General features: G+C 40.3%; 2 protein-coding genes and 1 pseudogene across 8 annotated transcripts in view; 2 read left to right on the plus strand and 1 right to left on the minus strand.

Moving 5' to 3' along the window:
* On the minus strand, positions 1 to 15,138 carry LOC123851298 (prolyl-tRNA synthetase associated domain-containing protein 1). Of its 4 annotated transcripts, none has more exons than XR_010405694.1 (3): positions 14,534 to 15,138; positions 1,357 to 2,781; positions 387 to 526 (listed from the first exon to the last, which is right to left on the minus strand). XR_010405694.1 is itself a non-coding variant. In XM_064572501.1 (2 exons), the coding sequence occupies exons 1-2, from the start codon at positions 1,535 to 1,537 to the stop codon at positions 92 to 94; spliced, it is 555 nt and encodes a 184-aa protein (XP_064428571.1). In that variant the 5' UTR covers positions 1,538 to 1,638; the 3' UTR covers positions 1 to 91. The 4 variants fall into 4 exon arrangements, 2 of the variants coding, with proteins under 2 accessions (XP_064428571.1, XP_045740934.1); XR_010405693.1 differs by having other exon boundaries at positions 1,362 to 2,781; positions 14,534 to 15,111; XM_064572501.1 differs by lacking the exon at positions 14,534 to 15,138 and having other exon boundaries at positions 1 to 526; positions 1,418 to 1,638.
* LOC123852015 (high mobility group protein B1-like) lies at positions 9,413 to 9,995 on the plus strand (annotated as a pseudogene).
* Positions 15,139 to 27,134, plus strand: part of MTIF2 (mitochondrial translational initiation factor 2) — a 24,318-nt gene continuing 12,322 nt past the window's right edge. The window contains exons 1-6 of one of the 4 annotated variants that reach the window (XM_045884975.3): positions 15,139 to 15,282; positions 17,336 to 17,561; positions 17,943 to 18,054; positions 23,428 to 23,599; positions 24,051 to 24,211; positions 25,212 to 25,274. In XM_045884975.3, the coding sequence (XP_045740931.1) occupies positions 17,343 to 17,561; positions 17,943 to 18,054; positions 23,428 to 23,599; positions 24,051 to 24,211; positions 25,212 to 25,274 (727 nt within the window). In that variant the 5' untranslated portion in view covers positions 15,139 to 15,282; positions 17,336 to 17,342. Of the gene's footprint in view, positions 15,283 to 15,725; positions 16,044 to 17,335; positions 17,562 to 17,942; positions 18,055 to 23,427; positions 23,600 to 24,050; positions 24,212 to 25,097; positions 25,275 to 27,134 lie in introns of those variants that run through there. The other 3 variants (XM_045884974.3, XM_064572500.1, XM_045884977.3) reach the window with 3 other exon arrangements.

Below are 27,134 nucleotides of genomic sequence, written 5' to 3' on the forward strand. Positions count from 1 at the left end.
CTAAATATTCTTATCACTTTTAATGCTTTTTATAAATTACAAATAAGAAAAACAGCTTTCAGAAATAAATGTATTCTAAATATCAGCCCAATTAGTTCTTTTTATCAAAATTTAGTATTATGGGATCATGTCCTGTCTTCTTCACAAATGTGAGAAAGTCTTCAGGGCTCAAGCCCATGGTTGCAGCATTGGTCATTGGATGAAAGTACACCTTTTCATGTCCACCTTCCAAAAAAGCTGAATCCAGAACAAATTTCACATCTCCATCATCACAGAAGAGTGCCAAAGGTGTGGCACAGCCTTGGCCAACTTTTAGTTTTTCTAGCATGGCTGTTTCATCAGCAAACCGAAGATTTCCACTCCCAACACCTAACTGCTTGGCAAGATCATTTAAATTAATTTGTCTATCATGAAGAACGGTCACCAGCCAATAGCCTTTTTTCTTCTTGTCTTTAAGAAATAAGTTCTTACTATGTGCTCCTTTCAAATGTTGGATATGAGGCATCATTTCTTCAACTGTAAACACCTGTAAAATATCACATGAAAACTTCAAAAAATATGCATGTACACATACTCTGCTTGCTGGGTGAAGGTTAGGGAGTGCTCAATGCCCTGGATGTCACTGGTAGGGACCCATTCCCAGCCCATTAGAAAACACACCTTGCCGTTTCAATCCCTCATCTCGAGACCTCTTAGGCCAGTTCTCTTTTCCAATGTGCTGGCCAAGCACTCCTCCTAAAGTGTTTTTTGGTTTTTTTCTTTAAACTTTTGGTACTGAAAATCTACAGCAGCCAGATTCCTATTCCTTAGCATTCCATTACATCCAGACCACGTGACAGCCTCCACTTTACAAATATATAACCACAATGAGAGAGATCACGGGCAAGGAACGAGACCCCGACTAGTAACGTCAGAAGAGCTGGCAATGTGCACAGGTAAAGAAGGGGGAGAGTAAGTGTACTACATAGGGAAGAAGGTCAGAGAAAATGATACAGTTTTGATGTTAAATTTGTAAAGCTGAAGATTTTTAGCGTTTGCAAATCCTCACATCAATACATGAAATCATGTTCATACCAAACTCTCTAAGCTTGGTGTCCTGCTGTATGCATGATGCCTGATACATCGTTGACACTAGAGACGGTTTACTGCCTCGTAGCTTATCTACACCATAAACACACACTGACCCAACTTTACATGCAGAAGTTCTCAAAATGAAATGTGACCAAAGCGCTCCAAGAGGAAAACCCTGTTTTCTCACAATAACATCATAGTCCCGAAAGGCCTTCGATGTTTCTGTGGGTCCCTTTCGTGCTCTGGAACCTGGGAAATGTCCGAGAACGGACGTTTCTGCGGCACCTTACCGCTGGGGTATCTGGTCTTCACGGCCCCGCCCGAGAGACGCCGCAGCGGAGCCCACCTCTCCCGCAGGGGGGTCCCAGCGGAGGCGCCTCACCTCCGCGTGCTCCACGACCTCTGTAGGGATGGCTAGGGCGCCGAGCCGCTGCTCCAGCGCTGCCCGCAATTCCGCGCCCGCCATGCTGCCGTCGTGGCCAGAGGAGAGCCACGGGGCGGAGAAGCGCTGAAACGGGCGTGGCTTCCCGCGAGGCTGGCCGACTGGAGGCTAGGGCGGAAGTACGCGGAGGACCAGGGGGCCCCGGAAGTCCAGTGTGGCACCTTCCGGAGGCGGGCCCTTGCTGCGGTCGCGCGCTCTTCCCTCTCTCCTCCCCGACCCCCCCCGTCTCTCTGGAAGTCGCCTGCAGAGGAGGCCTGGCCCGAAGACCCGAAGGCGTTCCTTATCCCGCGTTCTACAGGAGGAAGACACGTGCTTTTTTGTTTGTTTTAAAGATTTTATTTATTTGAGAGAGAGAATGAGAAAGAGAGAGCACATGAGAGGGGGGAGGGTCAGAGGGAGGAGCAGACTCCCTGCCGAGCAGGGAGCCCGATGCGGGACTCGATCCCGGGACTCCAGGATCATGACCTGAGCCGAAGGCAGTCGCTCAACCAACTGAGCCACCCAGGCGCCCGACACGTGCTTTTTCATAGCCGCCTCTAATCCCGCTTCAGGTTCCCTAGGCTCAGCATAACTTCCATTTAAACCAGAATCAGGGTCACCTAACGAAATTAGGCGTAGGGAGTGTGGGAGAACGTCATGGAGAGGATGTGACCACGGGTAAGCCCCAGGCAGAGACGCTCCTTACCCTTTCCCCTGACCTTGAAAAGTACCTTTTGCGCACTGTTCCTGTACCGGGAGCCGTTTGAAGAACATTGCCTTGACCGAGTAATGTGTTATTGAAACCAACGGGACAGTTTTGTGCCTTAAATCCCCTTAAGGCCTCTGCATAAACTCAAAAGATTCTAGCGAGTGGGTGCAGAGATCGCTGTTTTGTAGCTGCCCAAGACAAGCTTCCTGTTAAGTTCTGTTGCTTATTAAACTTGCCCCTAGTCATTATAGAGTGGTCTGCCTCTTCCAGTCTCTCCTTGTTTAGGAAGCGGGGCAGTTAAAGATTTTAAAGAACTTAAGAGGTTTTTGAATCAGCTCCCTAGGGAGAGAGGAGGGTGCCAAAATGCCTATTCTTTTACGACTTTTCAACTTTTAATTTATAAATTACAATTTCACTTGACCTTTCCTGGAAGTTACCTTTTGTTATTATTCATGTACAAGTAATTCGCGGTGGCAAGCACAGCTCACCTTTTTTGGAGGCAGTTTGCCTACCTCTTGATGGGGGTTTTCCATTATCATGTGAAACCCTCAGTCAGCACTTTTTTCCACTAGGTTTCTTTCTAAAAATGAAATTAGAAAGCGTTAGAGAAAGATCACCCATTTGAAGATATGGCACATCCCAAATAATTATCCTTAAATATTTGAAGATGTTCAAGAAAACCCAAATCCGATCATGGTGAACTGAGAGTAATCAGGGGAAAGAAGAATTGGAATCTGATTGTAACCAAGAAAGGTGAGTATGTTCAAAAGTAGGAAACTAACCCAGGGTAGGATCTCCATGACAGCTACAAAAGAGGAACGCAAAGAGCCAAAATTGGCCGTGGCATCCCCCATATTGTCTAGGCAGTTGAGTTTTCTGACCTAGAAGTCTCTTTGGAAATGAACTGCCATCTATCAGTTATTCAAACTATGAATTCTCTCGCCCAGCACACCACACACATGCACACCCCAATAGCTAGTCCATCACAGTTCAGTTTCCCAAATCATTCCACTTCTCACCACCTCCATCACCCCAGCCCAAACTACTATCATTTCCCCACTTGGCTGACACTAATGTTCTCTTAATTTTAGTCCACCTGTGGTGGAATGACCCAAGTATCCTGCTCCAAGCAAGTCTTACAACCAAAGATATTTATTATAAAATGGAACTAGATCTATGATAAAAGAACTTCATATCGCTGTTTAAAAACTATCCTAACCCAGATTTAATGCAATATTCGTCAACATTGTATTAAATACAAAATAAATGCTATCTATCCTTGGCATAGTCCTTTGTCTTCAAGGCGAATACAATCTCAAATTTACACTGGAAACAACATGAAACATGAAATTCAAAGTGATCAGCATGAGCTTGAGGAACTAGATATTTAGTCGCAGAACTTGAATTTTAAAAAAATTATAGAAATCTCACAATTCTAGGAGAGGAATAGCATCTGATAAATAGTTTACTGCATTATTTTACAAACAGGAAAAGATAAGAAGTTTTGTGGCATTTATACAAGAACGTATTGAGGGAAAGACTCTTGTTATTAGGAAGAGTACGGATATTGGACAGAAAAGGACAGAATCTGGGAAAAAAGAGCTGGAAAATGGAGTTATGCCAGGATCCATGAAACCAGGGACGCTCATCTAAGTCAGCTCAAAGTAAAAGAAACAGTTGCAACTGTAGCCTACCTAGCAAAGGAAATATAAAGGCCAAAATATTTATCAACACCATGGGGATTGGGCATCATGGCATTTGTTAGATGAATGTTGGAAATCCCTATTATTGAGTGAAACAAAGGGCAATTCCAGAACAGGTAAATTGAAAGCCATCCTAGGAAGCTGTACATGCCCCAAACATGTGAAACAATAGGGAAAAGTGCTTGCTGCAATCTATGTCTCTTCAACATATCTTTTGGAACATCTCTATGTGCCATGCTTTCTGCCCTCAAAGACATTGAAATCTAGCAGAGAGGACTGAAACATTCAGAGAATAAATCCAAGAAAATGTGACTAGTGGCACGATGTGGATGCTTTAGGAGCCCAGAGGAAGGGCGCTTAAGACTGCGTTGGTGCATCAAGGAAAGCATTAGGGGAAGATGGCATCAGTTTGAAGAATAAGTAGGACTCTGCCAGGAAAAAAAAAAAAAAAAGTGCTCCAGCTGAGGAAACCCCAGAAGTTGAGAGTTGGGGGTGAAAAAGCACGGTATGTCCCTGGGCAGTATGATTTGCTGTGACGGTAGAGCAGAATGAGAGGCCTGTCAGCAGAAGACAAGGCTAGAAGTAGGCACAAGGAATTGTACCTGCTACACTAAGGAATGAGGAATGTCCCACCATCAAGGGCCATGTTCAATAAATTAGGTGACATCTTCCTAGGGAATTCTATGTTCTCAATCATGCTCTCAATATGAATATCTAGGGAAACAATTCAGTAAATGGAGAAAATGAATTATAGGAGAGGGTAGACAACATGGCCCCAATTTTGCTTCAAAATATACATAGCTGTATAACAGTAACTCAAAAAACTAATTAGTATTTGCATCTTTCCCTAATCCTACTCCACAAAAATTGGCTTCTAAAGGCCTATGGAAGAGGATTCTTACCAGGTCAGAAGAAGATGGAGGTTGGTTCCTAGAATAAGAGAGGAGAAAGCAGCTGGATCTAGGAGGAAATTTAAGTTTCGTCAGAGTCAGAAAAGAAGGTGAGGACTGGAGTGGGAAGGATGGGAGAGTAGAGAAGAGTCCCTTTCTTGGCACTTTGTCCCTCCAGTGGGTAGCAAGATGGGAACCTGCTGTCAGTGGAAGGCAGTCTACCTGGGGCAGCGCTGCCTAGGCAGATGAGACACAAGTACATCTAAGATTCATTGCTCAATGAGGAGCCATGACAAAAAAAGACAATAACCCCACAGTCCAGTTCCCTGGCTCCTGCCAAGTCTCAGGTTCCTGGATGATTCCGTGGAGAAGGGAAGAAATCTTAGTGATAGCCTCAGGTTTAAGGTTCCTTGCAGCTCCAACATGTGGGGACATGAGCCATATTATATTCAACTCAAAATATGATTGAAGATCAGCTATGGGCTAAAGGGAAAGTGGGGAGCAAAACCACACAGAGACCCTGCCCTTGTGAAGCACACAGTATATTAATTAGTCAAATAATCACAGAAACAAATGTTAAATTGCATGGGTAGCAAGTGCTAAGAAGGACACATACACAATGCTAGGAAAGTCCATAATAGAATCTCACCTCATCTGGGGGAAGGAGTGGGTCAAGGAAGGCCTCTCTGAGGAAGTGAAGCAAACTGAAATCTGAAAGATAAGTAGGAATGAAGAGGGCAGAGAGAGGAGAGAAGAGTGAACCAGGCAGAGGAAACAGCGTGACACTGTGTGCAAGGGTGGGAGGAAGCAAATCAAGGAAGAGGCATTGAAAGATGGTCAGTATGATTGGCATCCAACAAGCAAGGGGAGGGCAGTAGGTTATGGCTCCAGTTCCCACACACTAGAGCTGGGAACTAAAATTCTCACCTGTTAAAAATACATTTCTTAAAGTGGTTATCTCTGGGGATGCCTGGGTGGCTCAGTCGTTAAGCGTCTGCCTTCAGCTCATGTCATGGTCCCAGGGTCCTGGGATCAAGTCCCACATCAGGCTCCTTGCTCAGCGGGGAGCTTGCTTCTCCCTCTGCCTGCCACTCTTCCTGCTTGTGTGCTCTCTCCCTCTGACAAATAAGTAAATAAAATCTTAAAAAAAAAAAAAAGTGAAGTGGTTATCTCTGGCTAATGGAACTGTGGGTATTGTAAAAAAATTTTCTTTGTATTTTCTATCTTCTGAAAATTTCTATGTTTCTATGTATTTTTATAATGGAGGGGGGAATCAATAAGTTACTAAAAATAAAGAAATATAAACCATGTCTCCACAAGTAAGATCACATGAGAGTATTTTTAACACAGGCTTCAAAAGAAAATAAAGTTAAAATGTAAAAAAATTAATAAGTGGGCAGACTGAATTTAATTACCTCCCAATTAAAATATGAAATAGATGAAAACATTCAGTTTTCTTGCCTGGAGAAATATTGGTTTCATACAACATAAAATGTGTGGAGTAGATGACAGTTGATTAAGCAGAGAAGTAGCATGTTTCCCTTTTGTTCCCTTTAAACACTCATTTAAAATTGGATGGTCCTAAGGAAGCTTTGTTTTAAAACTCAGAGGACTCTCAGTTCTGTTAAAAATTATCCAAAACCTGGAAATAGTGAAGGGATTACTGCTTGCCCTTCCAGTGTTCTGCTGGGATTTGTTTAGCACACACTCCTGGGGATTCTCTGAGTCTCTAGGAATGGCCAGCTTTTTTGACTTGGTATCTTTTTATTATTTATTTAAATTATTTAAGTATTTAATTATTTAAAATAATGTACTAATTATTTAAAATACAGTTATATTATTTTTTAGTATACAGGTATTGTACAACTCTGTAAGGGTAGATCTTTTTTTTTTTTTTTAAAGATTTTATTTATTTATTTGACAGAGAGACACAGCGAGAGGGGGAACACAAGCAGGGGGAGAGGGAGAGGGAGAAGCAGGCTTCCCGCGGAGTAGGGAGCCCGATGCAGGGCTCGATCCCAGGACCCTGGGATCATGACCTGAGCCGAAGGCAGACGCGTAACGACTGAGCCACCCAGGCGCCCCTGTAAGGGTAGATCTTAATGTGTGGAAAACTGATAGTAATATAAATGAGTTTTGTCCCATTGAAAAGATAAACCCAAAAGTTACAGCTTTATCGTGCTGTAAGATATTAGCCAATTTCGTATCTATATTAGTAATCTTGTTCAAGCATTCATTCTTTCAGCCACTGTAAATACTTGGCATTCCTCAATTCTCTTTGAAGGAGGCTTACCATCTTGTTGGTTCTCTTGTTAATGAGTGAAATACATCTTTAGACACATGATCGCTTTATATTTAACATTTTTAAACTCTTCAAAAATAATACTCTAAGAATTTAACCTTCTAAATTTTGTAATGAAGATACTGATCACCAGAAAAGTTAAGTGTCTTATTCAAAGTCTTCATACTCACCGGGAAAGAGATAGGACAAGAATGTTGGAATAAGAAATGTAGGTTGGTAAGGGGGTACAAAAGTTCTAAGATGAGCAAGGTCTGAGGACCTAATGTGTAACAATGTGGTTCTAGTTTATAATGCTGTATTGTATAACTGAAATTTGCTAAGAGAGTGGAACTTAGAAGTCCCCAACAAAAAATAAATAAATAAATATAAGTAAATTTATGAGGTGATGGATCTGTTAATTAACTCAATGGAAGGGGAATACTTTCACAATGTGTATGTATACCAAATCATCACATTGTACAGTTTAAATATCTTAAAATTTTGTCAGTTATACCTCAGTGAAGCTGGAAAGAATGAAATTAAAGACTTTACAGCAAAAAGACATTTTTAAAGAGATGTGATTGTGTATGAAGAAATCAGTGAAGTTGAGGAAACCCACAGAAAGCTTTGTGTAATTTGGTTGCTAGTGATAAAGAGAGAACTATCTCATTGTTGATGAAAATCCATTGTGGATATCTTTTTTTTTAAGATTGTATTTATTTATTTGTCAGAGAGAGAGCGTGAGAGGGCGAGAGAGAGCACAAGCAGGTGGAGAGGCAGGCAGAGGGAGAGGGAGAAGCAGGCTCCCCACTGAGGAAGGAACCCGACGCAGGGCTCGATCCCAGGACCCTGGGATCATGACCCGAGCCAAATGTAGCCGCCCAACCAACTGAGCCACCCAGGCGTCCCCCACTGGAGATATCTTTAATGAGTGTTCATTTGGCTCATATTAGAGGTTACTGGAGATTAATATCATGTTCTTGACTAGAAATATACAAAGTTATTACTCTTACTGTTTTCCATAAAGAGCTTTAAGAGCAATGGTCATATTAATGGAAACACAAAGATTTACTACATAGCATGGACTACAGGTTGATACCAAATTAAACGAAAAAAATGCTTACATTCATATGTTCAAAAGGTAACATTTCAAAGCTGAATAGGACCCTAAAGATCTTCAATTCAGCTTCTTCAAATATGGAAATGGTTAAGAAACGGCACTGGAATCAAACAGACTTGAATTTAGGTCCCTCTCACCAATCACAAAGGATGTGACCTGGACAAGTTACTTAACATTCACAGTGATAATGCAGCCCCTCTGGTTTGTTAAAATTGATGTGCAAAAATAAGACATTCAATCTTGCAGGACTGAAATAGATGATGACTATAAAGCATTAAAACAATGCCTTGGGGCACCTGGATGGCTCAGTTGGTTAAGCCTCCAACTCCTGATTTTGGCTCAGGTCATGATCTCAGGGTTGTGGGATCGAGCCCGGAGTCGGGCTCCATGCTCAGTGGGGAGTCTATCTCTCTCTCTCTCCCCCTCCTTCTGCTCCTCCCCTTGCTCACGTGCTCTTTCTCTCAAATAAATAAATAAATCTTAAAAAAAAAAAAAAGAATAGGGGTGCCCGGGTGGCACAGTCGTTGAGTGACTCACTCTTGGTTTTGGCTCAGGTCTGATCTCAGGGTTGGGGGATCGAGCCTTGAGTCGGGCTCCGTGCTCAGCACAGATTCTGCTTGTGTTTCTTTCTCCCTCTCCCTCTACCCCTCCCTGCTGTGCTCTCTCTCTAAAATAAATAAAATAAATCTTTAAAAAGAGAGAGAGAGAGGGAAAGAACAGGGGCACCTGGGTGGCTCAGTCAGTTAAGCGTCTGCCTTTGGGCTCAGGTCATAATCCCAGGGTTCTGAGGGATCTAGTCCCGCATCGGGCTCCCTGCTCAGCAGGGAGCCTGCTTCTCCCCTCTGCCTGCCTCTCTCTCTCTAACACGTAAGTAAATATTTTTTAAAAAAAGAGAACAATGCCTTATCCTTAGTACATCAGATGAGAGATACATATCGTTTTTATTTAGGTTTAGTGATTTTCCCAAAAGCCACACATCTACAATAAATTCTCTTTACCGAAATTTGACCTCTAGATTGCCAATTTTTCACTGGGAGAGGTTGTCAAATCAGAGTCAAGAAAAACAGAGGTTCCAGAGCAGAGAGAATAAGGAGGTCGCGTCCGGCTCCCGCTCTCACAGCCACTGGTCTACAGTGAGCTCCACAGAGACAGTGCCAGGGTAAGTGAGAGCCAGAAGGGCACTGGACAACTCTGTGCCTCACTGAGGAAAATAGTAAAACGTGGGCAAAGGCGATCCTAAGAAGCCGAGAGGCAAAATGTCATCATACGCATTCTTTGCACAAACTTGCTGACAGAAGCTCAAGAAGAAGCACCCAGATGCTTCAGTCAACTTCTCAAAGTTTTCTAAGAGACACTCAGAGGGGTGGAAGAGAAAGGAAAATTCGAAGATGTGGCAAAGGCGGACAAGGCCGGTTGTGAAAGAGAAATGAAAACTTATGCCCCCCCAAAAGAGAAACAAAAAAGAAGTTCAAGGATCCCAATGCACCCAAGAGGACTTCTGTGGCCTTTTTCTCATTTTGTTCTGAGTATTACCCTAAAATCAAAGGAGAACATCCTGGTCTATCCGCTGGTGACGTTGCAAAGAAACTGGAAGGGATGTGGAGTAACGCTGCTGCGGATGACGAGCAGCCTCGTGAAAAGAAGGTTGCCAGGCTGCAGGGAAAATGTGAAAAGGACATCACTGCACACTGAGCCAAAGAGACGCCTGAGGCGGCAAAAAAGGGAGTCAGCAAGGCCGAAAAAAGCAAGAAAAAGGAGGAAGAGGAGCAAGACGAGGAGGATGAAGAGGATGATGAGTAAGTTGGTGCTAGCATAGTTTTTTTTTCTTGTCTATAAAGCATTTAATCCCCCTGTACACAACTCGCTCCTTTTAAAGAAAAAAACTGAAATATAAAAAGAAAAGAGGAAAAAAAAAAGAAAAAGAAAAACTGAATCATCAGTGGGCCTCAAATCTGCTAATGCTCCAAGAACAACTGCTGTATAAAATATTAAATATAATATTTACATGACTGGTAAATAATTGGCAATGAAGAGATAAGTGAGGATTATAACTATTATGGATAATTTTAGGCTGCCATGATTCAGGTTCTAAAGTCTTTTCTAGTTTAAAAATGCCTGGCACCATTTCTCTAGCAATTTTTTACTGCAGGGTTTCTTTGCTTTATGAAGCCAACAAATGACACTTGAGACAGAAAACAAAACAGATTTAAATCTTGTCATTTTGGTCTGCTTTCCTGCAGCCCTGACCAGTTGCTCCTTGGAAGACGCTTGTTCTTATGTTGTTCCTTGTGATGTCCTCCTGCTAGAAGAGGCCCAGTGAAATGAATGTAGCTCCTTGTAGCACTGTCTTCCCAGCTTGGCAGCAATCGCCTTGCCTCTTTCATGGAAGGCAGTCTAGCCCTAATTATCACCAAGAACTATAGTCGGTCTGGATATTGAAGTGACCTAGCCCCCTGGGGAGCTTTCAGTCAAGATCTTGAAAGGCAAGAAAAAGGTTGGTAGAGGGAGCAAGTTGAAAGGCAGAACTAGTAAAAGTTCAAGCCATTTGCTAGAAAGGGAAGGGCTGCAATACAGTTGCTTCTGTTTTTTGGGTTTTTTTTAAAGATTTTATTTATTTATTTACTTACTTATTTATTTACTTGATAGAGTGTGAGAGCACAAGCAGGGGGGAGGGGCAGAGGGAGAAGCAGGACTAGATCCCAGGACCCTGGGATCATGACCTAAGCCGAAGGCAGATGCTTAACTGATTGAGCAACCCAGGCCTGGCCCCTGTTTTGGTTTTTTTGTTTGTTGTTTTTACTGTTCTTTCGATTCAAGTTTGCTCATCAAGTGTATTTTATGGCCTATTATTTAATAGTTCTGAGAAATGGCTCTCACCAAGAAGATGGTAATATGAAATATTATTCGTGGTTAAGTGTCCTATGTCCAAACATGTTTTGTTTCATGGTTAATATGATCAGACTTTTGTTTTTATTTTTTTAAAAGATTTTATTTATTTATTTGACAGAGACACAGCGAAAGAGGGAACACAAGCAGGGGGAGTGGGACAGGGAGAAGCAGGCTTCCCGCTGAGCAGGGAGACCGGTGCAGGGCTCGATCCCAGGACCCTGGGACCATGACCTGAGCTGAAGGTAGACGTCCAACGACTGAGCCACCCAGGTGCCCCATGATCAGACTTTTAGAAGGCCAACAAAGGACATGAGATGAAGTGGGAATAAGACCCCTTCTGCATCCCTCCCCTTTCTCAATTTAGTCCTAAAGCCATTAGAGGTGAGAGTGAGATAGGCATCCACAGATGTAGGGCAGGAATGGGGTGTGTAGGGGGTTCTGGTGGCTCTGCTTAGCTGTAAATTCACAGACAAGTTGCAAAGACAGAGGAGAAAGTTCCCAAATGTCCTTCATCCTATTTCCCCTAATTTTAACATTTTACTCCAACCAGGGTGTGGAGGATATCCACTTCAAGGGGTGGATTGGCCTGGGGAGTCCAGGCTGAAAAGAGGTAAGGAGAACATAAGCTCAAGGAAGGGGATGGTGGCCAAGTTGAAGTTTAAGTTTCATACAGGGGAATTGCTCAAATAATTAAATTTGTCAAGTTTGATGAAAGTCAAGTTTCTCACTGCCAAAAAAGGAAGTTATAAACCTGGAAAAGGAAAAGACTAGAGTGAACCTGTGGTCTTAGATCGGAATTGGTGATATTAGTAAGAACTCATGATTTTCAATGTATATGGATGAAATGTGTGCATGTGTGTGTGTGTGTGTGTGTGTATATATATATACATACATACATATATATATATATATATACATACATATATATATATATATACATACATATATATATATATATATATACATATATATATATATATTCCCTAGGTTTGTCCACAGAGAGCTTGAGAGCAGTGAAACTCCAGTAACAATAAAGACACCTAACACCCAGAGCTTAGATAGTAAATACCATTCTCCACTGAAAGGACATAGAGCTTCCAGTTTTAGGTATTATTCTAGAGGAAGAACTGAACTGGCATGCAGAGGTGTATACTCAAGAATAGTCACTGTGAGGTGCCTGGCTGTCTCAGCTGGTAGAGCATGCAATCTTGACCTCGGGTTGTAAGTTTGAGTTCCGTGTTGGGTGTAGAGATTACTTAAAAATAAAATCTTAAAAAAAAAAAAAGAATATTCAATGCAATATTGTTTATAAGTTAAATACTTGAAACGACCCATATATGTGCCTATGTAAGTATGGCACTTATAGACAATGGGATCCTTCAGAGTCATTTAAAAAGAAGGATATGGATCTATGTCCATCAGCATGGAAGGTTTCCATTATATATTTTTGCAAAGATTAAAAACAGCATTTATAGTATGAATATTATTTATATACAATTGCATGTGTAGGTATTTATACATAGAGATAAATGAATGATGTGCACCAAAATAATAAAAGTGGTTACCTCTGGATAGGTGGGATTTAGGATTTGACTCACTTTCTATTTTATTTTATTTATTTATTTTTTTAAGATTTATTTATTTATTTATTTATTTATTTGACAGAGAGAGACACAGCAAGAGAGGGAACACAAGCGGGGGTAGGATGGGAGAGGGAGAAGCAGGTTTCCTGCAGAGCAGGGAGCCCGATGCGGGGCTCGATCCCAGGACCCTGGGATCATGACCTGAGCCGAAGGCAAACGCTTAACGACTGAGCCACCCAAGCGCCCCTCACTTTCTATTTTAAAGAAGAAACTTTAAATTTTGGAATAAATTTAGATTATAGAAAAGTTACAAAGACAGTGAAGAATTCTCAAATGTCCTCCACCCCGTTTTCTCTAATGTTTACATGTTATATTAACTGTGATACAATTATGAAAATTAAGAAGTTAACACTGGGGTATTACAATTAACTAAACTACAGACTTCATTCAGATTTCACTAGTTTTTCCACTAAGGTGCTTTTTCTCTTCCAAGATTGTATCCAAGATTCCACATTACATATGGTCATCATGTCTCCTCTTCTGACCTGTGATAGTCTTTTCTTGTTTTTCATGACCTTGACAGATATTTTGTAAAATGCTCTTCAATTTGGGTTTGTCTGATGTTTTCCCCGTGATTACAGTAGAGTTGTGGGGTTTTGGAAGGATGCTACAGAGATAAAAGGTCCTCATCATATCATTTTAGGGGGCACATGATATCAACATGACATCACTGATGATGTTTACCTGGGTCAGTTGGTTAAGGTGGTGTCTGCCAGTTACTGTTTTTCCCTTTCCATACTCTATTCTCTGGAAGCAGATCACTAAGCCAGCCCTCACTCAAGTGGAGATGAATTAAGCTTTACCTCCTAGTGGCAGTTATATACATGTATTATATAGAATTCTTCTGTAGGGAGAATTTGTCCCTTCTCCCCTATTTATTCGTTCAATCATTTCTTTATATCAGCATGAATGCATGTATGCTTATTTGATACTTGAGGTTGTAACCCAACACAGTGTTATTTTGTTGCTCAACTGTTGCCAGCTTTGGCCACTAGGTGGTCTTATAGCTTGTCTCCTCTGTTCTTTAACTGCCCTCATCCTTTTGTTTGCTTTTTAGCCACTTTCTTTATATACTTGGAGGAGGGGAAGTATTACTTGAATTTTCTACTAGTATTATCTTCATGATTAGAAAAGTATCAGTTATTTTCACTTAAAATTCGGGGGTGGGGGAGATATGACCACTACTTTGATATTCTACCAACCAATTCCTGCTTGTTTCTCAAGGGCTTGGTAAAGCAAATAAGAAAGCAAAGAACAATTTCTTGCAGAAATTGTACTTCAGTGGGTGTTTGTAAATGGTAAGTAAAATGATAGCAAATGTAATGAACTTTAATAGTTTTCAACTGTTTGGGTGTTAGGTTTGTTAAAAAAAAAACTTCCAAGACAGAGGTTTCCATTAATCCAACGCCAATTGCATACCTGTGGCAGGCAGTGGGAAGACAAAAATCAAGCGGGAGGAGGGACGCCTGGGTGGCTCAGTCGGCTAAGTGTCTGCCTTCAGCTCAGGTCATGATCCCAGGGTCCTGGGATGGAGTCCAGCATCAAGCTCCTTGCTCAGCAGAGAGCCTGCTTCTCCCTCTGCCTGCGGCTCCCCCTGCTTGTGCTCTCTCTCTCTCTCTGACAAATAAATAAAATCCTAAAATAATAATAATAATAAAAAATCAAGGGGAGGAGGCATGAATTAGGAGGCCAGATTAAGGGAGGGAGGTAAGGGTAAGTATGCTTTTGAGTAAGAAACTCTCCTGTACTGTATCATTAGCCGAGGGTAGTGTTAGACCTGAAGGACAGAGTTAAAACAATACTTACACTCTCGAGAACTGGTGCAGGTTGTGGTCAAAGGGACAGGCCAAAAGACATCATGTCCGATCAAGTTGTGGGAGTGCTCTGGGAGAGGCTGTAATAGTCGCAACACCAAACCCTTATTATGAACCAGATGTTCTTATAAACCTTACTGCTCTTCTACGAAGCGGCTGCTATCATTACCATCGTGCAGAACCGAGGCACAGAGAGTTTACATAACGTGCCCAAGCCTACACAACGGGGAATGAACTGAGACTGGAACGCTGGCTACCCATGAATGAGGCGACTTTTGAAAGGGAAGGCGCCTCTCGCCGAGTACTAGCTGGTTCTATCACCACGTTCCCTTGCATTTTCCCCTCCTTCTTAGGTATGGGTCATTTCTCCCACATTTCAGCATTTCAGCACCAAGGCCGCTCAAGCCCCAGGGTAGCAGTAAGGAACTTCCCAGAAAAGTGAAGGGACTTGCAGAAGCGACTGCCGACGCGCGGCTGACGCCGGGAGGCGGCCACAGGCTGAAGGAGCGTCTATCCCCGCCTATCCTCTGGGGGCCCACTGGGGCACCTCCGACAACCCTACCCCTGGCCGCCGCAGCTATTTCAGATTCGGGCTTCCGAAATCCGGGAAGGACCGCTTCCGGCGGGACCGGAAGTCCGACGGGGACCCTTTCGGGGACGGACTGCCGGACTGACGGAGGGTAGTCCCGGGTCCGCAAGGTGATTCAGAATCCGGACGCCCAGGCCTAATGTAGCAGCCAAGTGAGTGGGGTTCCTTTGCCGGGTCGTCCCGGGGAGTGTGTATTGTTTGGCCTGCAGTGGCAGTGGCACGGGCTGTAAACACTGAGCGACCGGAAGCCTTTCCGCGGGGCATTTAATCCCTGCGTGACCCCGCCTCAGGCGTAGCGAAAGCGTTATTCGCCCCGAAGCGGCGGGCTGACTCCCGCTCCCAGCGCGCAGCGGCTGCCCCGGGCCGGAGCCCGGGTTCGAGGCGAAACCACACCAGGGCTGTCATTTTTCTTTTCTTTTCTTTTTTTTTAAAGATTTTATTTATTTATTTGAGACAGAGAGAATGAGAGACAGAGAGCATGAGAGGGGGGAGGGTCAGAGGGAGAAGCAGACTCCCTGCCGAGCAGGGAGCCCGACGCGGGACTCGATCCCGGGACTCCAGGATCATGACCTGAGCCGAAGGCAGTCGCTTAACCAACTGAGCCACCCAGGCGCCCAGGGCTGTCATTTTTCTACAATGACTTCTTTTTACCTTTCGGATAAATTCCAAGGCTGACACCTCCTACATTCAGCCCTTTCTACCAACGCAGCCACGTTTTTCCAGCATCTCTTTTCAGATTCGATGATAAGAATATCCTAGCTGCGAAAGAACACCGAATTGGGAGTCAGACAGCCTGTCTTCTAGGCCTGACTGTCACTAATTGGTGGTATGACATTGGAGAAATCTTTTTGACGTCCCTGGACTCTTCATTTTCCTTTTCTGTGAAATGAGGAGCTTGGAATAAAAGTAGCAAGTAAGGTTCCTTTCAGTTTTCACAGCTGGATTATTGCCCCCAGTGTGTTTTTCTGATTCCTGCCTCAGTTATCTGTGCTTTGGTTAGTCTCCATGTAGTGCTTTTCTTTCCATTCCGTTAATATATGCCCTTGTCAGGTCTGGTTTTAGACTCATTAAAAATTTTTTTCCTAAAGGAATCCCTTCACTTCTTAAACCAGGGACATGTACCTAAATAAGCTTTTTTAAAATGTGCCATTCTTGAGGTGTTTCATGTGCCTGGAAATCTTATTTTGGAGCTCTTTAAAGACAGTAAATTCTGAAGGAAGGGACTCTAGCTCATTAAACTTTGAATCAACGTCCTCAAATGTAATGTCTGGAAGATGGTACTCAGGAAATGTTTGTTGAGGAGAAAACATGTACATCTCACATTATTTATTTGCTCTTTAAAAACTGAAAAGCAAAGCTGTAGAAATGCAGTACTGAGAGCAGAAAGAAGACTCAAGGAGAAAAATAACTATACTCTTGAGTTCTGAACTACACCATTGAGTTCTGTTGCAGTTTTCTCTTAGGTAACTGTTCTTTCATTCCAAGAATAATATTCAGAAGGCATTCAATAGATGTTTATTAGGTGCCTTCTTCCCCCTCTAAAGCATCTTTTTGGGGGGAGGGGGAGGGGGGAAGAGGGAAAAATATTGAGGCTTGAAAGACAATTCCAAGAAGAGATAGCATATGCAAAGGTTCAAAAATGAGATGAGAAGCCATTGGAGATTACAGGGGGTCAGAATAACAAAAGCTTGGAGATAGGAGGGAGGGAACTATAAGAGTGTAAGACATGAAGTGAGAGGTTAGCAGAGGGCAGATAATGAGTCCTTATATAGCATGTTTTCTTGAAATGGGAAAATGGCCAGCCACTGGAGGGTGGTTAGCAAAGAGCTGATGAGTTCAAATTTGCATTTTATTTTTTATTTTTATTTTTTTTAAAGATTTTATTTATTTATTTAATTGACAGGGAGAGAGAGAGAGACAGCGTGAGAGGAAACACAAGCAGGGGGAGTGGGAGAGGAATAAGTATAATAAGTATAAGTTGTATTTCAGTTCTGTTGTGGTAGGAACATTAACAATAATGATAGTTAACATCTAGAGAGTAGTATGGAATTCCATCTCCCTGATTAGCCTGTGAGTTCTTTCAGGGCAGGAATCTAGCTCTACTTATAACTCCAGCGCAGTGTTTTTCATGGAGTAGATATCCACTTAATATTTGCTAACTTGATTTTCATATTAACCAAGATACTATTTTAAAACTTTCTCCAGGGGAAACATGAACCAGAAGATACTGAAATTGGAGAACTTGCTACGATTTCACACTGTCTTTAGGCAGCTGCACAGCCTACGTCAAAGAAGAATGTTAGCACAGTGGAATCATGTGTTTTCATCTGCTTACCCGGTGTGGACAGCTCAGCTCTGCATCCGGCCCTGGCAAACAGACCCGCTCATTGGGGTGGTTTTATCTCAATATAGGCTTCTAGTAACAAAGAAGGTAGGTTTAGATTTCTATCAGTTACTATATTATTTGGTCTGAGGTGAAAGTGCCTACAGCCATGAGTAGAAATCCATTTTGGGTATTTGTAATTTCCAGAATCTTTATTCCTTAATGCTGCACTCCAGGCAGTAAATCTTTGTGAAGAAGGGAAGTTCTAGTTTGTTGTTCAGTAATGCTGATGAATTTGATTACTTGGAAATTAGTATATAATAGTGAATTAGGGGTGCAGGACTGTAAATTTTAGTCTGAGGTTTAGCTATTTGTGGGAGTGTTGGTAGAAATAGGAGCCATTATTGTGGTAGATATTCCAGAATAAATCTACACTGTCACTTAAAGTTTTTTTTTTTTCCTTCTGTATGTGTCCTGAATTTTTACTAGGAAGAAAGATCACAGAAATCTCAGTTATTTTCAACAAAATCCAAAAAGGAGGTGGAGGTATGGATTGGAATGACTATTGAGGAACTGGCCAGAGCAATGAAAAAAGACGTAGGTGGGTGAGATAATTTTATGAGGAAAAATATGGGAAATGGAATACCTGGCATTTTTATTTGCAATGAGACCAAGACGTTCAAAGATGAAAATTAGACTGATGGTTTAAAAAGATGTTAAATCATTCCAGTATTTTTCACTCTAGGTCACAAACTCTTATTAGTTTCTTATCTCTTTGCCAAATAGAGTTCTCTTAAGATTTTGCTTTTAATAAAAGTGGAAAATATTTTCTTATCTACACTAACCCTTGTTTCTCAGAAATTCTTTTTTTTTTTTTAAGATTTTATTTATTTATTTGACAGAGACACAGCAAGAGAGGGAACACAAGCAGAGGGAGTGGGAGAGGGAGAAGCAGGCTTCCCGCCGAGCAGGGAGCCCGACGCAGGGCTCAATCCCAGGACCCTGGGATCATGACCTGAGCCAAAGGCAGACGCTTAACGACTGATCCACCTAGGCACCTGTTTCTCAGAAATTCTGTAGGCTTTTAGAGTAAGTCCAAAGAATGTTTTTGGACTGAAGGATTGTATTTATACTTAACTTACTTTCCCTTTGTTGTCTGTGATTTCTGATTTTCTTTTTCACTTGTAACAATATCTGTAGTGCCAGCAGAAAAATATTTTTAGTAGTAACTTTTAATAATACTATTTTTATTTATTATTATTTTTTAAATATTTTATTTATTTATTTGAGAGAGAGAGAGCACAAGAGGGGGTAGGGTCAGAGGGAGAAGCAGACTCCCCACCAAGCAAGGAGCCTGATGCGGGACTTGATCCCAGAACTCCGGGATCATGACCTGAGCTGAAGGAAGTCGCTTAACCAACTGAGCCACTCAGGTGCCCACTATTTTTATTTATAAATGTATAGCATCATTGTCCCTTTTTTTCTTTTATTCCTTCATTGCATTCTTGGTGTATTTATTACCAATTTAGGATTATTGGAACAGAATTTGAGTTCCCATTATAAACTGACATTACAGTTCAGTAAATGGGGTGCCTGGGTGACTCAGTCAGTTAAGCATCTGCCTTCATCTCAGATCAAGATCCCAGGGTTCTGGGATCGAGCCCTACATCAGGCTCCCTGCTCAGCGGGGAGTCTGCTGCTCCCTCTGCCTTTGCCCTCTCTCCCCCAGCTTGTGCAAGCACTCTCTCTCTCTCAGATAAATAAATAAAAATCTTAAAAAAAAAATAAAATTCAGTAAATAAGAAATAGCCTATTATTGTAGCAAAATAAAGTGACAAGGCAGACTCTTGGAAAAAAAAAATAACTCATATTATTGAGCTGTTACTGTGCACCAGTACTTTATATATATTAACTCATGTAATTCTCACAATGCACCACAGGTAGTTGTAATTATTACCCCCATTTATAGGTTGAGAAACTGAGGCATGGAGAGGATAAATAATTGCCACAGTATGTGGTAGAGCGAGGATTTGAACTCAGGGAGTATGGCTACAGAGGCCATGCCCTTATTCACAGACCAAATTATCTTCCAAGAATTGTTATTTTTTAATTACAGCAGAGCTAGAATTTTAATGTATGTCCTGCCTGAAAGTGTTACCACTCTTTGTACATATACATCCTTACAAAGAATAGAAAATTCACCCAGTCTAGTATTTTTATAACTTTGCAGTGGATTGTGTAATCATTTTATTAAAAAAACTTTAAGAGAACAAATACATATGGCTGTATCATTGATAATTTTTCCAAAGAAAAGTGTACTGATATAATTTTATAAATAATATTGATAATAGATGTAACTTTTAAGACTTTTATTATGGGCAATTTTCATCCATATATGAAAGCAGAAAGAATGGAATAATAAGAATAATATATGCATAAGGCAGTGACAATTATTAATCTATCAACCCATAATTATTTCTGTATTTATCACTTAAAAATGAGGATTCTTTCTTTTTTTTTAATCTGTTTATTTATTTTAGAGAGAGAGAGAGCTAGAGAGCTGCACAAGTCAGGGGGAGGGGGCAGAGGGAGAGGGAAAGAGAGAATCCCAAGCAGACTCCCTGCTGAGCGGGGAGCCTGAGGCAACTCTATCCCAGGACCCATGAGATCATGACCTGAGCTGAAATCCCAAGGCAGACGCTCAACCAACTGAGCCACCCAAGCTCCCTGAGGATTTTTTTTAAACATTGCCTCCCCCCCATAACTGTAATAATTCTTTTGTATTGCCAAATAAATAGTATAATTAAAATATAAGTTTAGGGGCTCCTGGGTGGCTCAGTTGGTTAGGCGACTGCCTTCGGCTCAGGTCATGATCCTGGAGTCCCGGGATCGAGTCCCGCATCGGGCTCCCTGCTTGGCAGGGGGTCTGCTTCTCCCTCTGACCCTCCTCCTCCTCATGCTCTCTGTCTCTCACTCTCTCTCTCTCAAATAAATAAATAAAATCTTTAAAATAAATAAATAAATAAATAAATAAATAAAATAAAATAAAATATAAGTTTAGGGGGCGCCTGGGTGGCTCAGTCGTTAAGCGTCTGCCTTCGGCCCAGGTCATGATCCCAGGGTCCTGGAATCGAGCCCCACATCGGGCTCCCTGCTCCGCGGGAAGCCTGCTTCTCCCTCTCCTATTCCCCCTGCTTGTGTTCCCTCTCTCGCTGTGTCTCTCTCTGTCAAATAAACAAATAAAATCTTTAAAATAAATAAATAAATAAATAAATAAATAAATAAATAAATAAATAAATAAATAAATAAATAAATAAATAAAATAAAATATAAGTTTAATCCTATGGATTGGTGCTCTAGCCCCAAAACTGATATATAATTTAAATAAAAGTTATCTATTTAAAGCTTATTTAATATTATATTTGCCTCTTATTCGAATTAAAGATGGTGAATATTTTGGAGCACTTAGGTGGCTCAGTCGGTTATGCATCCGACCCTTGATCTCAACTCAGGTCTCAATTTCAGGGTTGTGAATTCAAGCCCTGTGTTGGACTCCATGCTGGGCTTGGAGCCTACTTAAAAAAAAAAAAAAAGATGGGGCACCTGGATGGCTCAGTTGTTAAGTGTCTGCCTTCAGCTCAGGTCATGATCCCAGGGTCCTGGGATCAAGCCCCGCATCGGGCTCCCTGCTCTGTGGGAAGCCTGCTTCTCCCTCTCCCACTCCCTCTGTTTGTGTTCCCTCTCTCACTGTGTCTCTCTCTGTCAAATAAATAAAATCTTAAAAAAAAAAAAAAAAAAGATGGTAAATATTTTTAACTACTATATTAGCAACGTGAGTAGATTTTTTTTTCCTCCCCTGGGTCAATTAAAATAACTTAAGATGTAATATTTCTGGTTGAATTGCTTTGGGCACTTTTCTATTTGTAAATGTTTAAGTCTTGGATAAAGATAAAATAATATGTTAATACTAAATGCATTTAATATAGAGGGAAAGAGATTCTCTGTATAAGCTACTTTCAAAAGTTTAGGATAACGAGGGAAAACTGTAGTTACTGGATTATTAGGGATTTTAGCATTAGTAGAAACAGAATTGTACTCATTATAATTTATATGTTTAGAGTTTTATTGTTCTCTGAGTGCATATCCATATAGAGAATTTGCACTGTATCATTCTTTTAAAATGTGCTTTCTTGGGAAAGGATGTGGTGGGGCTATACATAGGAAAGGGTTTAGGCTTTACAGGGTAGGATCAGTGATGTCTGGGCCTGGCTTGCACCAACTTTTGGGCCAATTGCTAACTTCTGAGGAAGTATGTGAGCTGGTAAACACAACCATTACAAAAATTAAATCATAAACAAAGGTAATAAATACTCATCAAACCCCTCACTCCTAATTATTTTTACTGTGTTTTGCTATCTTCTGTGTCTTGAGGTTATTTACACCATGTACCTATATGGTGGGAGTACTATATAATGGTGTACTACTGCCCATCTCTTTCCATCTCTGTGTTCAGTGACTTCATGTTGGTAGCTGTAATCAAGCATGGTGGGAGTATTTGCACTATGGAAATTGAGAAATGCTATAACAATCAGGGATTTTTTTCTTTTTTTTGGAGAGTCTTGTGAGTAAACATTTACCTGCACACCAGTGAATAGGATATTCTTTTCATACTGTGTTCTGCTTATTTGAGGATCCCTTTGTTTCACATCTGTTTCTTGAAATACATATTTAAAGGGTGATTGAAGGTCTAGAAACATAAATCTACTTTATTTCATTATCATCACAGATACATTCATTTATCATCTACAGGGAAATATGACTGAAATGAAAACAAAGTACCTTAAATAAAATGCAAAAAAGAATACCAAGTAAATATTTTTCCTATATTTTAAGACTTTTTGGACACCCTAAATAGGTACATAAATAAATAAATTATATGTATGTATGTTTATTCTGAAACACTGTGTATGTGTATGTGTGCATGTATACATCCAATTGATCCTTGTTGTTTGGGGATTTTGTATTGCCGAATTCTCTAAAATGTATTTATAGCCCCCAAATCAATATTCAGAATACTTTTGCAGTCATTCCTGGACATGCCTGGAGCAGTGAAAAATTTGAGTTGTCCAATCACACATTCCTAGCTGAGGTTCAACAAGGCAACACTTAGCCTTCTTGCTTTAGCTCTTATACTGTAAACAATCGTCATTTTGTGGCTCATTTAAGTGTCATGTTTTCACATTTTTGTTCTTTTTGTTGATTTTGCTGATTAGCCTAAGCATAATGCTGAATGAAGTAATGTTTAGTGTTACTAACTTGCAAGAAGGCTGTAATGTGCTTTACAGAGAAAATACATGTGTTAGATAAACTTTGTTCATGTACTGGGTTTAGTGCTTTTGGCTGTGAGTTCAGCGTTACCGAATCGACAATATATATTAAATAAGATGTCTGGAAACGGAAACACATAATATGTTGATTGGCTAATGAAGATGTGATCAGGAACTGCAGGAACCTAACCTTGTATTTCACCTTAGAGTGATGGTTTAGTATTATTAATTCAGTATTTGTGGTGGGTTTATAGAACATACCCACCACAAATAATGAGAATCGACTATCTATGTGTACACATTTGTATATGCATGACATATGTAACTACAAGTTTTCAAAGAACTAGGCTGTGGTAAACTGCTCAATATAAATGTATACAACATGTAATGTTTTATTGGTAGCTCAGATGATTCTTATGGTACATAAATATTCAAATATTTATAAATTAAGTAATGTTAATATAAGTAAATCATATTTTAAAGATTATTTTCTTTAAGCTTGTTTGCGATTTGTTAACATTAGAGAAACAGCTTATAAAGTTATTCTTTTCATTGAGTGTACTGTTCATATATAGACATTTATTAATAGAGGTTACTTTGTGAACATTTAATTCATCATCCTAAAAGGTCTTATCTGTTCCACCCAGATAATGTATATGAAGCTTTAATGAACACTGCTATTGACATAGATTCACTAGAAGCACACTCATGTTTAGATGAAGTCTGGATCAAAGAAGTGGTAAAGAAGGCGGGGATGAAGTTAAAATGGAGCAAATTAAAACAGGACAAAGTCAGAGAAAATAAAGATGCTGTAAGAAGGTAAAACTTAACCATGTATGTTGGGGGGAGGAAACCACATAGTTTCATTCACACTTTATAGTGGAAAAATGTACCTTAAAATTTTTTTGCCGTTAAAATGACGTGGGAGTGTAGATTAAACTTTTCTTCAAAGTGTTTAAAACATCAGTAAGTATATTCAGTTTATAGAACTCTGAGGGTTATTTTTTTAGTTTGCCGAGTGTGTATATTGATCCTGAATTTAAAAATCTTATTCCGTCTGCTTATTGTTATGAAGATGCCAACTGTACGTGGGCAGTCATTATATATTTTGCCATAGGTCATTGTACTTACGGAAGAGGAAGATAGTTACATCTAATCAAAGCTGAATGTTGGGTTTTATTGTTAATGGTAGTTCACAGAGATGACTGCAAACCAATTCACTGGCTATAAAGATATTTAAGAAATGAAACTCCTTTGCTGTTAATTGTAGGCCTCAGGCAGATCCAGCTTTATTAACCCCAAGGTCCCCAGTTGTTACTATAATGGGCCATGTTGATCATGGGAAAACGACGTTACTTGACAAACTGCGAAAAACTCAAGTGGCAGCAATGGAAGCTGGAGGCATCACTCAGCACATTGGTGCCTTTCTTGGTATGGACACACATTACCTTACAATGTGCCTGGGAACCCTACATACTATTTTCTTAAACCAAGTGTCATAGTATGAGATAGACAAATTCAAAGTAAAAGGGAAGCCTAAAGCTTAAAGCCATTGGTCTGATGAAATGTAGAGCAGGTGGTTAACAAAGCTTATTTTGTACATTCTATAAGAAGAAAATTCTATTACCTTTTTATTCTGGCTCATTCTTAGTTTGGTTTAATGAAACTACAATTCTTCAATGCTAGGTTGTGATAATGTTGCTAATAATTAAGTAACAGCTACCATTTAATGAGCACCTAGCATGTGCCCAGCACTGTGGTGAGCACCTTATTTATATGCTTTATATTTTTTATCTTCACAACAACATCATGAGGTGGGTATTAATATTCCTACTTACAGATAAGGAAGCTGAGGCTTGTGTAGATTAAATTACTTGTTCAGAGTACAAAGCTAGTAAGTGGCAAAGCCAGGATTTACACTCAAGGCTGGGTTTGGGCTTAAATCCTGAGCTCCTAACCATATACTAAATTGCCTTTGTTGTGCAGCTGATGTTTGCTAATGAAGGGGAGACTGCCTATATAACTGTTGGTCTGTTCTCTCTTCAGAATAGATACCAGTTGCTATATTTATGAAAAGTATATTCTAGAAATAGAGTTTTAGTTTGAAATTATTACATGAAAAGAAAACCCTAAGGGTTTCACTGCTTTGTTATTTTTCAGTGTGAAATGATACTGTATTGTTCCTGATTAAGATTAATGGAAGGAATAAGTCATTTTAAAGAATTGTTGATTCTGCTTGATAATTTCACATATATTCCTTTGTATTAAGAAAGTACATATTTGAGTCCTTAGTGTTCTTGGATTTCTGTTTCCACAGTCTCTCTGCCTTCTGGGGAAAAGATAACTTTTCTTGATACTCCAGGACATGCTGCTTTCTCAGCAATGAGAGCCAGAGGTGCTCAGGTCACTGACATTGTTGTATTGGTTGTAGCTGCAGATGACGGAGTGATGAAACAAACTGTAGAATCTATTCAGCATGCCAAAGACGCTCAAGGTACCATGTGGCTGACTTACGTGTATCAGGAAAGAAGTTGCTTTTTTTTTAAAAAAAAAAAAGGTTTTACTACTTAAAGTCGCTATTCTGGGGCCCTTTATATGTAGCTCATTTAATCTTCTTGGCAATCCCAGGATTATTATACCTATTTACAGATAAGGCTCAAAGACAGTTGAATTGTTTTCCCACAGACATAACTACTAAGAAGAGTGTAGTAGGATTCAGCTGGGGATGTGGGATCACAAATATAGTCCTTCCAATACTGTTTACTTATTTGGCATGGTGTGAGAATTTAATGGTTTCCAATGACTTTTTAAAAAACCTTTTTAGGGGTGCCTGGGTGGCTCAGTCATTAAGCTTCTGCCTTCGGCTTGGGTCATGATCCCAGGCTCCTGGGATCAAGCACCGTATCGTGCTCCCTACTCGGCAGGAAGCCCTCCCTCTCCCACTCCCCCTGCTTGTGTTCCTGCTCTTGCTATCTCTGTCAAATAAATAAATAAAATCTTTAAAATGAATAAAAAATAAACTTTTTATCATGGAAATTTTAAACAGTTATAAAAGTAAGAATAGAATAATGAACTTCCATGTATCCACCAACTAAATACATCAGGAGTTGCAAAGTATTGATACTCTAATTCTATTATTCCTTGTTCATTTATTGTCTGGAATTCATCTCTAAAGAGGAACTTTTCCGGGCACCTGAGTGGCTGTTGGTTAAGTGTCTGCCTTTGACTCAGGTCATGATCCTGAGTCCCGGGATCAAGCCCTGAGTCTGACTCCCTGCTCAGTGGGGAGTCTTTTTCTCCCTCTCCCTCTGCTCCTCCCCCTGCTCATGCTTGCTCTCTCTCTCAAATAAATAAAATCTTAAAAAAAAAATAAAGAGAAACTTTTCCTTTATATGCTTTAAATAAGTTCTTATTTGGTCAAAGGTGTAAAATTGAAACTTAGAAAATCACTTAGCTATCTTCTCCCTTGCTTCTTCCACACACATACTTTGTATATTCATTCTTATTCCGATATGATCTTACACCTATTGAGAAAATATTGCTGTCTTGAGAAAGTGTACCTAATGGAGAGTGCATGATATTCCCCTAGGTTTGTTGGCAAGAGAAAAAAAAAAGGTTGACAATCACTATCTAGGCCAGTTCTTTTCTTACAACATGAAAACAGAACCAGAGAATGGCAGGAACTGCCTCCAGTTACAGTTAATTTGTATCATGTCCACACTTGGAATCTGGTCTTCTTTCCATTGTTAATCTTTTTCCTTTTAATTCCTCAAAACTGCCTTAGTGGAATGGGCTATGTTCATCATGATTCTAGGGAATATAACAAAAAGAAGAGAGTGATAAATTTGCCAGGGATTTGCATTGCAAAGCAGGTAGTTGAGATAGGATAAATTTCTTAATCATGCTTTCTATACCTGTTCTCATGTCCCTGTTAAGTTCCAGCTCATCCGTATGGAATGTACTTTTTCATAATAGTAGGTTGTAGATTGCATAACTTTTTTGTGTCTATTGTGAATTTCTTGTTTGATACCTGAGAAAATTGCAAAGTTGATGAAACCCAACCAGAGAATTATCTCATAGCATTTTATGTGATTTCTCTAATGGGAGGGTATGTTTGATATTGACAAGTAGATTATAAGATTATTTGGTTCATTCATTAAGCAAACATTTATTGAGAATCTACTATGTGTCAGTAACTGAGTGTGTATGAGTAGAGAGTTACTATAAATCCTAAAAGAAAGTTTACGATAATGCTACTTAGTTTCACCCCAGGATGAGATGTTGGGTCTTAACAATGACTTAATAGCTCCTGGAAAGAAGACGCAAATGATCTAGTGGTTTAGAATTGGATTAG

Source organism: Mirounga angustirostris, unplaced genomic scaffold (assembly GCF_029215605.1).
Source record: "Mirounga angustirostris isolate CCGP_5_RB_7025 unplaced genomic scaffold, mMirAng1.0.hap1 SCAF_10, whole genome shotgun sequence".
Classification (NCBI taxonomy): Eukaryota; Metazoa; Chordata; class Mammalia; order Carnivora; family Phocidae; genus Mirounga; species Mirounga angustirostris.